The sequence below is a fragment of the Hyaena hyaena genome, unplaced genomic scaffold (genome assembly GCF_003009895.1).
Source record: "Hyaena hyaena isolate Hyena2069 unplaced genomic scaffold, ASM300989v1 scaffold_21, whole genome shotgun sequence".
Classification (NCBI taxonomy): domain Eukaryota; kingdom Metazoa; phylum Chordata; class Mammalia; order Carnivora; family Hyaenidae; genus Hyaena; species Hyaena hyaena.
In genome coordinates, this window is record NW_024080653.1 from 3,280,489 (window position 1) to 3,294,214 (window position 13,726).

Genomic DNA, 13,726 nt, shown 5'->3' on the forward strand with positions numbered 1-13,726 from the left:
TGCTCTGTCTCTGTCTCAAAAATGAATAAGTGTTTAAAAAGATTAGAAAATAAAATTAAAAAATAAAACAATAAAGTAAAACAGGTTCTGTGCAACTGCAGCACGTGTGGAACGTTATCTTCAGGACGCTACCGCACGTGGCCCGTGGCATGGCCCTGCGTGTGGGCTGGACAGACACCCTGCCCACCGTGCAGTGTCTGAGCAGCAGCCGGGCCGGTCGGGGCCACAGGTCACGGCCTTTCCTTGCTCGTCAGCCCAACGCTTCTGGCTCTCCCGCGTTGGAAGGGAAGCACAGATCTGCGAAAACGACCAGACCCTGTAGGCCGTGAGGGCCCCACCTGCCTGGCAGCCGGCGTTTGGATTTGATATTCAGACCCCAGCAGGAGAATCCCAGAAGCGTCAACAGAAAGAAGCGAGGAAACCCCTCCCCACTGTGGTCAGCACGATTGGTTCTTAGCAGAGAATTCAAATACACACAAAATAACTTTCTACAAAAATAACTTGAAAAGGAGGGTATTTCCTAACTGTTAACGTTCTGCCACACTGGATTTCTCGCTCGCTCTCTCCTGCCGCGTATGTTTCCTGTCCTCACCATCTCAGCACGTTTTAGACACGATGTGCCCTCGCTCGTTTTCTTGCCCGGATCACAGCACGGTTATCAAAAGCAGAAGATTAACGTTGCTAGAAACCACTCACGTTTCCAGTATCAGAGCATGAGGATAACAACGCTTTCCCGGACGCATCACGCAGAGAGCGCACGGCAAGCCCGTCCCTGCCCACGGCCATGGCGGCTGGTGTAGGGGCGCAAGGGACCCTTGGGTTTCCTCACCACCGCCCCTCCCCCTCTGCACCCAGAGTCAGCTCGTGACCAGTTTAAGAGAGTTAAATGGGACAAACGGAGCCCTCTTGCCGGGCCCTGAGTGTGAAGAGCTCTGGGGGCTCCAGGACCCCCCCACCCCCCGAGGCACAGGCAGGAAGATCCGCTCCATAAACACAGATCGTTGTAAACAAGTACCTTTCCGGTCAGCGAGGAGGACAGAATCCCGTTGCCAACGTTCTTCTTGAAGTGGTCCGCGACGGCGGCCCGGCCGGCAGCGCACGACCCCGCCCTGGGGAGGGTGCCGTCAGGGCTCTTCTTCGAGGCTGGGATTCTGCCAGAGGGAGAAAACAGCCCGGCTCCCTGAGTTCTCTCCGCGGGGCTGTCACGTAGCCCCGGCCGTCCGGGGTAGTCAGTAGTAGCAAGGAGCGAATCAGGGTCAGAGCCCTTCCGACACCGGACTCGCTTTGCCGGAAAGCCAGAGACCCCCGCCCCTCGATCACTGCGTCCAAATTCAGCAGGACGCGTACGAAGCAGCACAAATACCTACGGCGTCCCCATCCTCCAACTTCCAGGTCGGTGACTACAGCCGCGATACACGGGGCCTCCGCCCTCCACCCACACGCTTCCCCGCCCCACGGCCACCCACACGGCGCAGCTCATCTGGGGCAGCGACACAAAATAACAGGTGACCCTCCCGTTTATATCTGAGGTCACCGCAGCGGGGAGCAGATGGAGTCGTGCCCTGGCCTCCCCAAGGCTCTGGCGGCTACGACAGCCAGGCAGGCGGGTCCAACGGAGCACTTCTCGCGGGCGCCCCCCCCCCCCCCCCACGCGGGGGCAGACGCTCCTCACCGCAGGTAGAAGAGCACGTAGGCCTGCTGATTCAGCACCACCTTGATGTTGCTGGAATGGACCAAGGAATCGTTCATCTGGTACCACTGTCCGTTGCTCGCCTGAAGCAGCACGGGGTGTGGGAGAAAACGAAGCAAAACGGAACAGTCAGCACGCATCCTGTAAGCCTTATCTCTGAGAGAAGGAAATAAAACGCTCTGCTGTCAGGGGTGCCTGGGTGGCTCAGGTGGCAAGGCGTCCGACTTCGGCTCTGGGCCTGGAGCCTGCTCCGGTTCTGTGCCCCCCGTCTCTGCCCCTCCCCGGCTCATGCTCTTTCTCGTTCTCAAAAATAAACACACGTGAAAAACACCTGCCACACACACCCATGTGCTAACTGGCAATGATCTCATGTGAAAACGTCCAACGCTCCTCTCGCCCCGAACCCTCACCCCTTCCTGGTGCCCACCAGACACGAGCTTCCCTGTGAAGATCTTGGGTCTGATCTGCGCGGCGTCTCCCACCAATCCCCGGCTGTCCCGGGCCTCCTCCAGGCTGCTGGAGGCAGCCTCCCTCTGGAGCCTCAGCAAGCCCAAGGGCGCTACAGAGCCCACAGCGACGGGTTCTAAAGACACCTCTGCCCTCCATTCGCTGAAGCTACGGCAGGACCGAACAGCCACACACGCGGCCGCTTTCCCCAGCGCACGTTCCGCAGAGGCCACACGCGGACCTGCGCACACCGGCGCGCACACTTGTCCCCGCGGGCAGAGCACGCCCCGCCGCCGGCCGCAGACACCCCTGGGCGCGGAAGCACTGACCTTCACGTAGCAGTAGTAGTGGCCCGCGTGGCAGCTGTAGCCGGAGTGCACCAGGACCGCGTACAGCCCGTACGTGACGGGCTCGCCGCTGCTCTGGGACATGTACGGGCGGATGTTCAGGAACTCCGGGTAGCCTACGTCCTGCCGGAAAAGCCCAGGCTAAGGTGATGGGAATTCACCGTTGAGAGGAAGGTCAACTTGCCTCCTCCCGCCACAAGTACACAAAACACACGATTCAGCTGGTCTTTGACAGCTGGGGGGGGGTACGGGGAGGGCAGCACAGTTTGTGGGGCGCCTGGGTGGTTTCATTGGTTGAGCATCCGAGTTCAGCTCAGGTCATGATCTCATGGTTCGTGGGTTCGAGCCCCGCGTCGGGCTCTGTGCTAACAGCTCAGAGCCTAGAGCCTGTTTCGGATTCTGTGTCTCCCTCTCTCTCTCTGACCCTCCCCTGCTCACACTGTCTCTCTCTCTCTCTCTCTCTCAGAAATAAATAAAACATTAAAAAAAAAAAGCAGAGAAAAGAGTCTCTTCCAACCGACACGAAACCCTATTTTATCGTCCCGTCAAGTGCTGTGCAGTCTGCTCCTCCCTCCCCCTGCGTGGACTCCAGCATCTAAGGCGAGAGAAACAGCTCGTTCCCTCCCCTGGGGGGGGGACAGGGGGGACGATGCCCCGGTCTGGGTCCTCAGAGAAAACGGGGCTCAGTGCAGTCACCTGTCACAGTAAAAGTCAAAAGCAGAAGCGAGAGCATCAGGACAGAGATCGTGCCAGAATCTATTTCAGCTTCGACAGTTTTCTGGAGGGAAGCATTTTCCAAACTTATCTTTGGGGGACGCCTGGGTGGCTCAGTTGGTTAAGCATCTGACTCTTGATTTTAGCTCAGGTCATTTTTACAGTTTGTAGAATCGAGCCCCATGCTTGATGTGAGGCATGGAGCCTGCTTAAGACTCTCTCCCCCCACCCCTGCTCACACTTCCTTGCTATTTCTCTCTCTCAAAAAAAAAAAAAGAAAACCTTTGAATGGTAGACTTACCTGCATTTCTGCCTATACACAAACAGACGTTTTAAAAATGAAGTATGGGACACCTGGGGGGCTCAGTCGGTTAAGTGACCGACTTCAGCTCAAGTCATAATCTCATGGTTCACGAGTTCAAGCCCCGCATTGGGCTCCGTGCTGACAGCTCAGAGCCTGGAGCCTGCTTCAGATTCTGTGTCTCCCTCTCTCTGCCTCTCCCCTGCTCATGCTCTGTCTCTGTCTCAAAAACAAACAAATGTTAAAAAAAAAAGTTTTTAATAAAAAAAAATGAAGTGTGATTTATACACCGTGAACCACAGGGCTCTCACATGCATAGTGGGAGGGGTCTGACCAAGGTCTCCTGACTGACTAAACCATATTCCCATCGAGCCAGAGATCTGCTCGCACCCCAGGAGATGGCTCCACCCCAAACACCCACGGTCAGGCTTTGTCGTCACCCATCAGCTCTGCCTGTCCCTGGGCTTTACACCACTCGAGACACAGAGCATGTCCTTTTTTTTTTTAAAGAGAAATTTTAAAAAGATTATTTATTTATTTAGAGAGAGACAGAGATGGAGGTGCAGAGAGAGAGAGAGAGAGAGAGAGAGAAGGGAGAGAATCCCAAGCAGGCTCTGAGCCATCAGCGCAGAGCCCGACCAGGGACTTGAACCGTGAGATCGTGACCTGAGCCAAAACCAAGAATCGGACATCTAACTGACTGAGCCCCTCAGGTGACTCCAGAGCAGGTACTCTTTCGCGTCTGGTTTCTTTAGGTCAACATGGTGCGTGTGGGGGTGGTGTTGACCCCACATAGCTCTTTCCTCCCGCTGACAAACTCAGAATCTCAAAAAACTCAATACACACTGAGCTCAGAGCCCCAGTCCAACCTTGCCAGAAGTGGGCCCTCAGATCAAACAAACCCACTTTTCTCAAACTGTGTTCTGACGGAAAACTAGTTCCAGGAAATATTAAGGTGAAACATGAGCTCTTTAGGGCAAAACCACGACGATCTCGTTTACTGCTGAGTCCCACTGACTTCCCAGTGCACTGATGGCTCCGCATGGTGTAGGCACGTAAGTGTGAGTAAAATTAATGGATGAATGACTGGATCCCCAACTAACTTCAGAAAATCCTTCACAATAGAAGTCCCCTCTTGGAGATTCAAAACGCAACACAGCTTATTAATAAAGGCTCTGAGAAGGCCTGCAATTAAAAAGAATTGCTGAACTGTAGCTTGGCAGTTTCCAAACTTGGCTGAGCAGAGAATGCTTTCAAAGTACAACACAGCTGCACGTGCAAAACACGGTGTTTTATAAACACACAGCACAGACATCCTACAGAATACAAGTTTGGGAAATGCTGATCTAAGTCAGCCTCCATCACTGCCAGCAAGGAAATGGAGGCTTAGACAAGCACCTTCCCCCAACCAGTCAGCTCTAACTACTTTTATGATACGACATCTTCTGTTAAAAATGCCATCATGCGGGGGCACCTGGTGGGCTCAGCTGGGAGAGTATCTGACTCTCAATCTCGGGGTCATGGGTTCAAGTCCCAGTTTGGGCATAGAGATTACTTTAAAAAAATTAATGAAGTAAAACAGGGGCGCCTGGGAAGCTCGGTTGGTTAAGTGTCCAGATCTTGACTTTGGCTCAGGTCATGGTCTCACAGTTCCTGAGTCTGAGCCCCACTGACAGGGCAGAGCCTGCTTGGGATTCTCTCTCCCCCACCCCTCCCCCACTTGTGAGTGTGCCTGCTCTTTCTCTCAAAATAAATAAGCTTACAAAATAGTAAATTAAATTAAAAGACTCATGGGGCACCTGGGTGGCTTAGTCAGTTAAGCATCTGACTCTTAATTTTTTTTAAATGTTTTTTTAAATTTATTTTTGAGAGAGACATAGAGACAGTGTGAACAGGGGAGGGTCAGAGAGAGGAGACAGAATCTGAAGCAGGCTCCAGGCTCCGAGCTGTCAGCACAGAGTCCAATGTGGGGCTCGAAGCCACGAACCATGAGATCATGACCTGAGCTGAAGCTGGACGCTTAACCGACTGAGCCACCCAGGCGCCCCTGACTCTTGATTTTGCCTCGGATCATGATCTCACGGTTCACGGGTTCAAGCCCCATATTGGGCTTTTCACTGGTGGTGCAGAGCCTGCCTGGGATTCTCTCTCTCTCCCTCTCTCTCTGCCCCTCCCTTGCACTCTTTCTCAAAGAATAAACTATTAAAAAAAAAACAAATCTAAAAAAATCTAAAATACTCAGTTTGTTATAAAAAAATAAATACTTAAAAAGTAATGATCACTTGGGTGATCGCTGCACAAATGCCAGCTCCTAAACCCTGTCTTCCCGAGACTTTAAGTCACTGGCTCGGGGCGGAGCTCGGAACTCATACTCCTCAAGGGCAGCTGGCTGAGCACACGGGTCCCCCGTGAGCGCTCACCTTCGTGATCTTCCCCCCGCTGAAGTTGGCAAAGCGCTTGAGGGAGAGGGTCAAGACGTTGGACGTTCTGTGGATGGTGAAGCGCTTGCTGGCTGGAACCTTCTTCTTGCATCTGTGAGGGCAGCAAGTGGGAAAGGTACCGGCTTGTGCTCTGCGTCCCTAGATACGAACCCCCGCGACTTGAAGGAAGGAGCGCCACCGCGGGAACCGGGGGCCGGAGGAAAGCTGGAGGCGATAAAGCCTCAAGGAAGCCGTCGCCCACACACGGAACAACCCGCAAACAGGAAGGCGCGAGCTGGCGCAGGCGCAGCCTGGGGACGCAGGGCGGGCGGACAGCCACTGGGAGTGAAGCCGGGAGGCCAGGGGCGGAGAGGGGGGGGAGGCGAGGAGAGCAGACAGCTCCAGGGCACCGGGAGACAAATCTCGACAGGAGAAGAAAGGGCAGGAGTAATACATCTGAAAAGTGTCATTAAGAAAAATATCCTTGCGGGGGCGGCCTGGGTGCCTCAGTTGGTTAACTGTCTGACTCAGGTCATGATCTCATGGTTTGTGAGTTTGAGCCCCATGCTGGGCTCTGCACTGACGTGTGGAGCCTGCCTGGGATTCTCTCTAAGTAAATTTTAAAAAGAAAAAGAATCCTGAGTGACCGTAGCTTCTGAATGAGCTAAAGGTAAGGACAACACCCACCACAGAGGAAATCTACGCGACCCTTAGAGCGAGGTCACAGGTACGGAGGCCACAGAGGCGGCTCATCCAGGAGGTGGGGCGGCAGACCGGCCGGGGCAGAGAGAGGGCCACGTGGGGTCACCCTGCCACTCTGGGTGGCCGAGGGCCCTGCCTCCCAGGTGAGGAGCGTTCGAAACAGGGACTCGCGCATCCTGAGCGCGACGTGCACAAACACCAGCTACAAAACCGGAGCCACTTCATCTGTTTTGTGAGGTGGCTTCCGTGTTAAGACCCAAACGTCCTCCCCAAGGGCCGTGCACCGCGGTCACCTCTGGGCAGGTGCGGGGGTGGCCGTCGGGCGGGTCGGGGGGCTCATCCGGGGTCTTCCTGTGAGCAGAACGGGACTTACTTTGCACACATGTAGGCGTTCTCCCCGCTCAGGACATCTGGCTTCACAAAGAGCTCCAGGGCACGCACGATGTTAGCAGCTTGCTGGGGGCACAAAAGCGGGACTGAATCAACGGCACAGAGAACGGCTGACTCGAGAAATGGCAGACGTAAGGTCTTTTTCAGGCTGAGGCAGCAAGTCACAGCAACCTACTTGCGTCAGAACCAGCCTGCCAGCTGCCACCTTCTGACGCCCAGGACGCACCGCCTGGGGAGGGGAGGGGCGGGGGAGGGGGCTGGCTGTGACCCCGGCCCCTCAGGTCAGAGCAGGGCTACCAGGCCAGCCGGCTGCGGCGACAGAGGGCCAGAGTGAGACAAGGCTCGTCCCCCGAAGGCCTGCACGCCAGCGGCTCGCCCCGGTCCTGCGCGCACCGAGGCTCACCCCTCATGCCTTGGGGACACATCTCATTTCAAATGAAAAGAACACACTCAGGAAAAAACCTAACAATCCACGTGCAAAAATGGTAGCCCTACTTCAAGGCAGGAGCGCTGCGGTACTTCCTACCCTGTCTGCTGGGTAGTGTGCCCTCCCTGGTTTCCAATCCGGCGGAGCCACGGTCCTTACCCGGATCTCCAGCGCCACGTCCAAGTACGGGTCGTACGTGTCCGAGACACTCTTGCACACTGAGCACTTCACTGCAAGGGAACACGGCGGGGGTGGGGTGGGAGCAGGTGACCCGGCGTGCCACCCCGTCTCCAACTCCCAGAGCTGGGAGAATACCCCTCAGCCCCGGGACAGCCTCCGCCCAACACTGTGGCCTCAGTGGGCCCCAGGCCCCCGTGGAAGGGCAGCAGCAGCGGGTGACAACCGCGGGGCGCAGAGGAAGAACGCTGTCCCCTCATCTACGCGTGCGGGACGCTCGGCTCCAGACCTCCTCCCTGAACAGGGTGTTGTCGGCCGGGGGTGCGTTCCAGAGGGGCCCGCCCAGGTCCGCTGGCCCAGTAGGCGTCCCCCCCGCACCCGGACTCTCAGCCTTTCCTGGTTAACACTTACCCCCGACGCAGGCATGAAGAAAGCGCCTTCACTTACCCCGCGATCGGAGATAGCCCCCAAAAATCTGATGGACCAGAGTGGTCGCCTGCGTTTGACGATCCAACCTGGAAAGGAGGGCACAGCCTTTCAAGCAAATGACAGGAAGCAGCCCCCGCCCCCTGCGTCCTCCGGGGCCCAGCACGCCATGGGGAAGCCCCACCACACGGCCCGTCTTAGACTCGCTCACCCGGCCCCTCGGCGGGTCCCTGGCTGCGCCACACACCTCTGACTGGCCCGGGCTGCCCCCCACGGCAGCGGCCTCAAGACCTCCACCCCCACCCCCCACCCCTCGACAGGAAATGAGAGGCCAGAGAAGGGCACCTGTGAGCCCACTCAGTTTCACAGCAGAAGCGCCCCAATCCCCTGGTACCCCCCGCCCCGTCCAACGCCTGGCTGTCCTATGTCCCAGTCTCTTACCTGCTAAAAGGGGGAGCAAGCAGGGCCACCCTCCTCGCACCCGCTCAGGACAGCAGCGGTCACGGGCGCGGGCGGTACCCAAATCCCTGGCCCCATCAACCAACTAGGATCCGAGACCCCCCTCAGCCTTAGCCGCCCGCCCACCTGCCCCACCAAGCTGCCAGTGGAGCCACAGGGGTCCTTGTGAATGCACTGCCCTCCCCTACGCCCCCAGGTCTGCAGATGCCTCCCTGTGGCGCCCTGCCCTGGGCCCCTCTCTGCCTCGGTGCGCGGGCGGCCCTGCCGCAGGAGCTCCCGGACACGTGCAACTCTGCACGACGGGGACCAACATAAGGGTAGGTTTTCATCTCGCAAAGTCAGGAAACGAAAATCAGCCGCCACCACGTAGCGTCACCACCATTCCCTGAAAGGAGGGACAATAACTCCTCGGACTACCGAGGACATGATCCCAACATGCACTGGAAGCGTGTGGGAAGCCACACGTGGTGGCAGCTGTGGAGACCCGGGTGGCCCCGAGCTGGCCTGGAGCAAACAACCGCGCAGAGGCGGCGGTGCGTTCGGCCCAGTACCGGCATGCCGTCTCCAACACACTGAGGGGTGGCCTGGAGAAGCCCGAGCGAGGGAGAGACCGGGACCCAGGGACCCGGAGGCAGCGGGAGTCGCCCTGAGTGCCCGCAGGAAAAGGAGCCCAAGGGAGAGCGAGGCTCAGGGCACCTCACCGGAGCGGCGGGGGGGGGGGGGCGGGCCGGGCACAGGAGGACACGGGGCCCTGAGACACGCACGGGCCACGCGGCGCCCAGGACAGAAGGAGCGCTCGCGGCACCCTGGATGGAGAAGCACGGGCACCGCCGGACAGAGCCGTGAACAGAGCCACTTCGTCTGATGGAGACGAGCCCCCAGGAAGCACGCACGAGGCAGAAGACAGAATTCCAAGCAGAATTAACCATCCTCAAACAAGTGTCCAGGGAGAGGAAAACCACTGTAAGAAGCTTCAGGACCAAGAGTGAAAAAGAGTGAATGGAGAAAGTTAACTGATGTGGGAAAAAAAAGAGGAAATCTTGTGGGAAATGAGGCCGGAATTACATGGGGCTCGAGGGAGATTCAAGTGAAGTCGGGGGAGGGGTGCGCCGAGGCGGGAAGCGTCCCGGTGGGCGAGGCGAAGAAAGGGCCGCCAGAGAAGGTGGTCAGCGGGGACCCCCACTCACCGGGACCCTGACCAAGGAAGATGCAACAGTAAGGCCTCTCACACAAATAAAGGCCATTCGTGCGCCTGCCCGGAGATGGGTGCAGAGCGCCACCGCGGGCCACGCGCAGGTGCCCGTGCACACTCCATCGGGGACGCCCGCGTTTCGGGCATGGCGCCTGCTGACTGCTGCGCATCTGCGAGCCAAGAGATCAGAACTGAGCTGATCCAAGGTCACGCTGCTGACACCACGTGCCCGCTGCGTAAGGCTGTGCCAGAAAGAAGACGCTCTGGCCCACATGGTCCCAGAGATGACGTGCGTGAGCCACAGATGTCACCCTGGTTCCTGCCCAGGTGTCAGGAAAGCCGACCGACAGCATCAGTGCTACAGACGTTCCCGTGAAACCACCGCACTTTACAGGCCGTGAATCCTCTAAGGCAAGGTCCTTGCAAGGACAGGAGAGAGGGACCGGCCTCAGGCAGCCCTGCGTCTATTTAACAGGGTTAAAGAGCAAAGGGAACCCAGAGAGAGGCAGACACGGGGTCGTGCTGTGATAATCTCACCACAGCATCACGCCAGGTTGGGTGACGGGACCCGAGGAAGGGGCTGCACTTGCCCCTGGAGGCGGTGGCCGTCCAACAAGGGTCTGGGGGCCCCTCTGACCACGGCTGCTCCACAGCAAGCGCTCCAGCAGGCACAGGAGGCTGGCGCCCGCCTGCGATCAGACACCCTTCCGGCGCAGGGACCCCCCAGGGAGGACGCGAGGGTGGACAGGCCTCAGGACGGACGTGCAACGAGCGACCCCAACCACGGACTATACTGCGTCGGGTGCACGGGGACACACACAGAGCCCCGTCCGCACGCACTGGGTCAGAGCCCGCACCAGGAAGTTCCGTGAAGTAGGGACACTGTAAGTGTGCTCCGCGCACAAGTGCAACTAAAAGTCTTTAACAAAATCAAAAAGAACAAAAAGGTCGCTTTCACCTGCAAATCAAACGAATTCAGCTCAGGCCTCTTCCCTTTTTCTCATCTCCCGAAGACCAGCGACCCCTTTCTCACGGACGGTGCGTGGAAAGCACCCGACTCCCCGCTGCGCGTTGCCGGCCACGCGCGCCTCACCTGACGGCACACCCGCTCATCTTCCACTTCTGGGCCTGCACCTCGAAGACTCCCCTGGACTCGTCCCACCCACAGGCCCGAACCCCAAACTTCCCCACTCGTCCCGCACTCCCCCGCCCCTGGAGCGCCCGGGGGCCTCTCAGGTGCCTCCGCGCCGGGACCAGGCCTGGGACGGGCTCCGCACACCCGCACCGCACGGAGGCCACGCCCCCGCCGCCCGCCCTGCACCTCCTTCCCCCCATCCGAGCCCCGGGGCGACACGTCCTGCAGGCAAGAGCGCGGTGGGATCTCCTGGGAAGGCTCCCGAGGTGACGTCCACCACGGCCCAGACCTGGGACCCTGTGGATGCCGGCCCTCCCCGCCCCCACCGCGGGACCGACCAGGTACCCTGTAGACACCAGCCACCCCCCACTGCGGCGCCGACCTGGTACCCTGTAGATGCCAGCCCTCCCCGGCCCCACCGCGGCGCCGACCGCAGGACCCTGTAGACGCCGCCCGGCATCTGCCTCCTGCATCACTCTGAGCTCCTCCACCTCCAGACCCAAGTCTTCCGCCGGAAGTACCCTGCGCTAACACTGTGCCTGGCGGGCAGGAGGGGTCAGCAAAGAGCACAGATCATTAGCTACCGCTGGGGGGTGGGGGGTGACGCGTGGGAAGGGCAGGCCCTGCCTCTGCCTGCAGGGAGGGGAGAGGCAGAGTAGGTGTCCAGGCTGCAGCTCTCGCACCGCAAGCAGCAAAGGTCGAGGAGCCCAGGCAAACACCTTGGGCTCTAAGAACAATCCCATCGGGTGAGGCCAGAGTTTTCCCAGGGTCATGGCTACATCTCAGCTCTGCTCAAGGTCATTCCAGATGTTTCTTGTTTGAGGTGCGTTTCCAGGGTCCAGGACTCAGCTGTACCCTAAGTCATGACAGTAGCCACGGAACAGGGAGCATTTTTGGCCTGTTCCTCTTTGAACCCGGGAGCCAGGAGCCGTACAAAGCTTCCCTGACGGTAACTGGGTCACAGAAGGGAAGATGCTGCATAATCAGCGATCTGTCACACGCTCCCAAATTTAAAATGAAGACACAGTAACCACGCAGGCAGCAAACTCAAAAATCATAAACCTCCTACCCTCGAATGTTCAAGTTCGTTCATAAAGATGTAATTCCCACCCAAACCCCCAGCCTCCGTATCAAAATAACGAGGTGATTTTTAAAGACGGGAAGAGTTCGGGACAACGACAGACGCCCTCAGAATCTGCCAGAGCATCTTCCCTGGGGCAAGCTGCTGGCACAGAGCCCCGTGCCCACGGCCCCCGTTGGGCGGTGCCCCAGGGGAGCCCTGCAGTCCCTCACCTGAGCATCAGCGGGCCAAGGGCCCAGAAGCAAGGGTGTACAGAAGGAAGCCTGGGGAGAGAGGGGCAGGGGCTGCCTCGTCAAGAACAGCCTTCCATCTCCATGGCGACGTGGGGGGGGGAGGTGGGGGCGAAGCCCCTGAGGGAAGGGGTGGAGGGAAGCACATACTTGGCACAGCCGTTCAAACAGGCCTTCTGCATGGCGTCGATGGTGTACCGGAGGAATTCGTGCGCGTCTTCCTGGTTCCCAAAGCGGAAATGCCGGGCAATCTCTGGAGACAGACAGAAGCATCAGACGGGCAGGCGAGAGCTCACACCTTCTCCCCCCGTAACCCACCTCCGTTTGTTCGCCCCCGACCCCCTGCTGTCCCAAGGGTAAACAGGAAACCTCTGCAAAGCGGCCAGTGAGGAAATCAAGAGCTCTGTGCAAAGTGCGTGTCCCATCCTCAGGGCAGAGATTTCCCCACCGAGACCCGAGAGCTTAAACTCTGCACACGTAACACAAGAGCCAGAGGCCACTGGACACCAGCCGCTACGAATGTGGAGTCCACTGGTTAAGTACTTTTCCAGGAGCCAGCACAGCACACATGGATCATAGCAATGCCACACACAGGTTTCAGAACCAGGGACGTCACCCTGCGTTAACTGGTTCCGGTGACGGTCACAGGAGCCCCTCCCCCCACCTGGCCTGAACCGCCACATTCTTCAGGTGGCGGGCAGCAACCACCCCCACGCGAAGCCCTCCCCGCTCACCCCGGTGCCAGCACGTGCACCAAAGAACTGTTCCAAGAAGCCTTAGGACCGTGGCCTTGTTCCCGATCCCCCCTGCCCCCCGTCAACCTCCCCGGCGCCCACTACAGATGAATCGACTCTTACTTTTCAGATCTCGGATGAAGGAGACGGGCTTGATGGCGTTGCCGCTGTTGGCGAAGGCCTGTACGATGTGGTTCTGCATGACGCAGAGCATGCAGAAGCTGCCCTGGTGACCTGCACAGACACGGGCGGGGCGGTCACCGCAGGGGGAGAGCCCCGAGAGATTCCTAGACACCCCCCACCAACCGAGCAGAGGGACCGGCTGGCCCACAGGGATGCCCCAAAGCTGGCTCGGGGGCCACGAAGGAAGCGTTGCCTCTGCTGGAGAGCGTGGGCTCATGACCCATTTAAAGCTGTATGTCCAACACTCACCCCCGCACCCGGAGCAGGTGCTGCTGACCTGGGTGAGGTCCTTTTCATGTTTCCTGGGTGCTGCTTACTAATAAAATAGGGAGTCTGATTTTCAAAATGAGGTTTAGAAACACATTTTCTCTCATTTCTAAGCTGTATCAAGCGGTCAGTAAGCACAAACGCTTTAGGCTCCCTGACAACCCTGAGTTTGCGCCTTGTATGTGGGAACCTCTGTACTCCTGCTTCTAGAAACTGCTTGCTGCTGTCTGGAGGCTTGGCAAGCTTCTTCCTTTTTTTTTTTTTAATAATTTTTTAAATGTTTCTTATTTATTTCTGAGAGAGAGAGAGAGCGAGCACGAGCAAGGGAGGGTCAGAGAGAGAAGACACAGAATCTGAAGCAGGCTCCAGGCTCTGAGCTGTCAGCACAGAGACCGACACGGGGC

The 13,726-nt window shown here is 58.2% G+C and overlaps 1 protein-coding gene across 6 annotated transcripts in view; it reads right to left on the minus strand.

The window, feature by feature from the left end:
• USP36 (ubiquitin specific peptidase 36) overlaps positions 1 to 13,726 on the minus strand; it is a 36,708-nt gene that overhangs the window by 10,716 nt on the left and 12,266 nt on the right. For all 6 annotated transcript variants that reach the window (XR_005527420.1, XM_039226376.1, XM_039226377.1 and 3 more), the window contains exons 5-13: positions 12,996 to 13,106; positions 12,289 to 12,391; positions 8,063 to 8,130; positions 7,598 to 7,668; positions 6,995 to 7,077; positions 5,920 to 6,031; positions 2,467 to 2,607; positions 1,673 to 1,773; positions 1,016 to 1,151 (exon numbers count right to left, since the gene is read on the minus strand). Coding sequence is in view for 5 of the 6 variants with exons in the window: in XM_039226376.1 (XP_039082307.1) it covers positions 1,016 to 1,151; positions 1,673 to 1,773; positions 2,467 to 2,607; positions 5,920 to 6,031; positions 6,995 to 7,077; positions 7,598 to 7,668; positions 8,063 to 8,130; positions 12,289 to 12,391; positions 12,996 to 13,106 (926 nt within the window). In the remaining variant the exon portion in view is untranslated. The remainder of the gene's footprint in view (positions 1 to 1,015; positions 1,152 to 1,672; positions 1,774 to 2,466; positions 2,608 to 5,919; positions 6,032 to 6,994; positions 7,078 to 7,597; positions 7,669 to 8,062; positions 8,131 to 12,288; positions 12,392 to 12,995; positions 13,107 to 13,726) is intronic.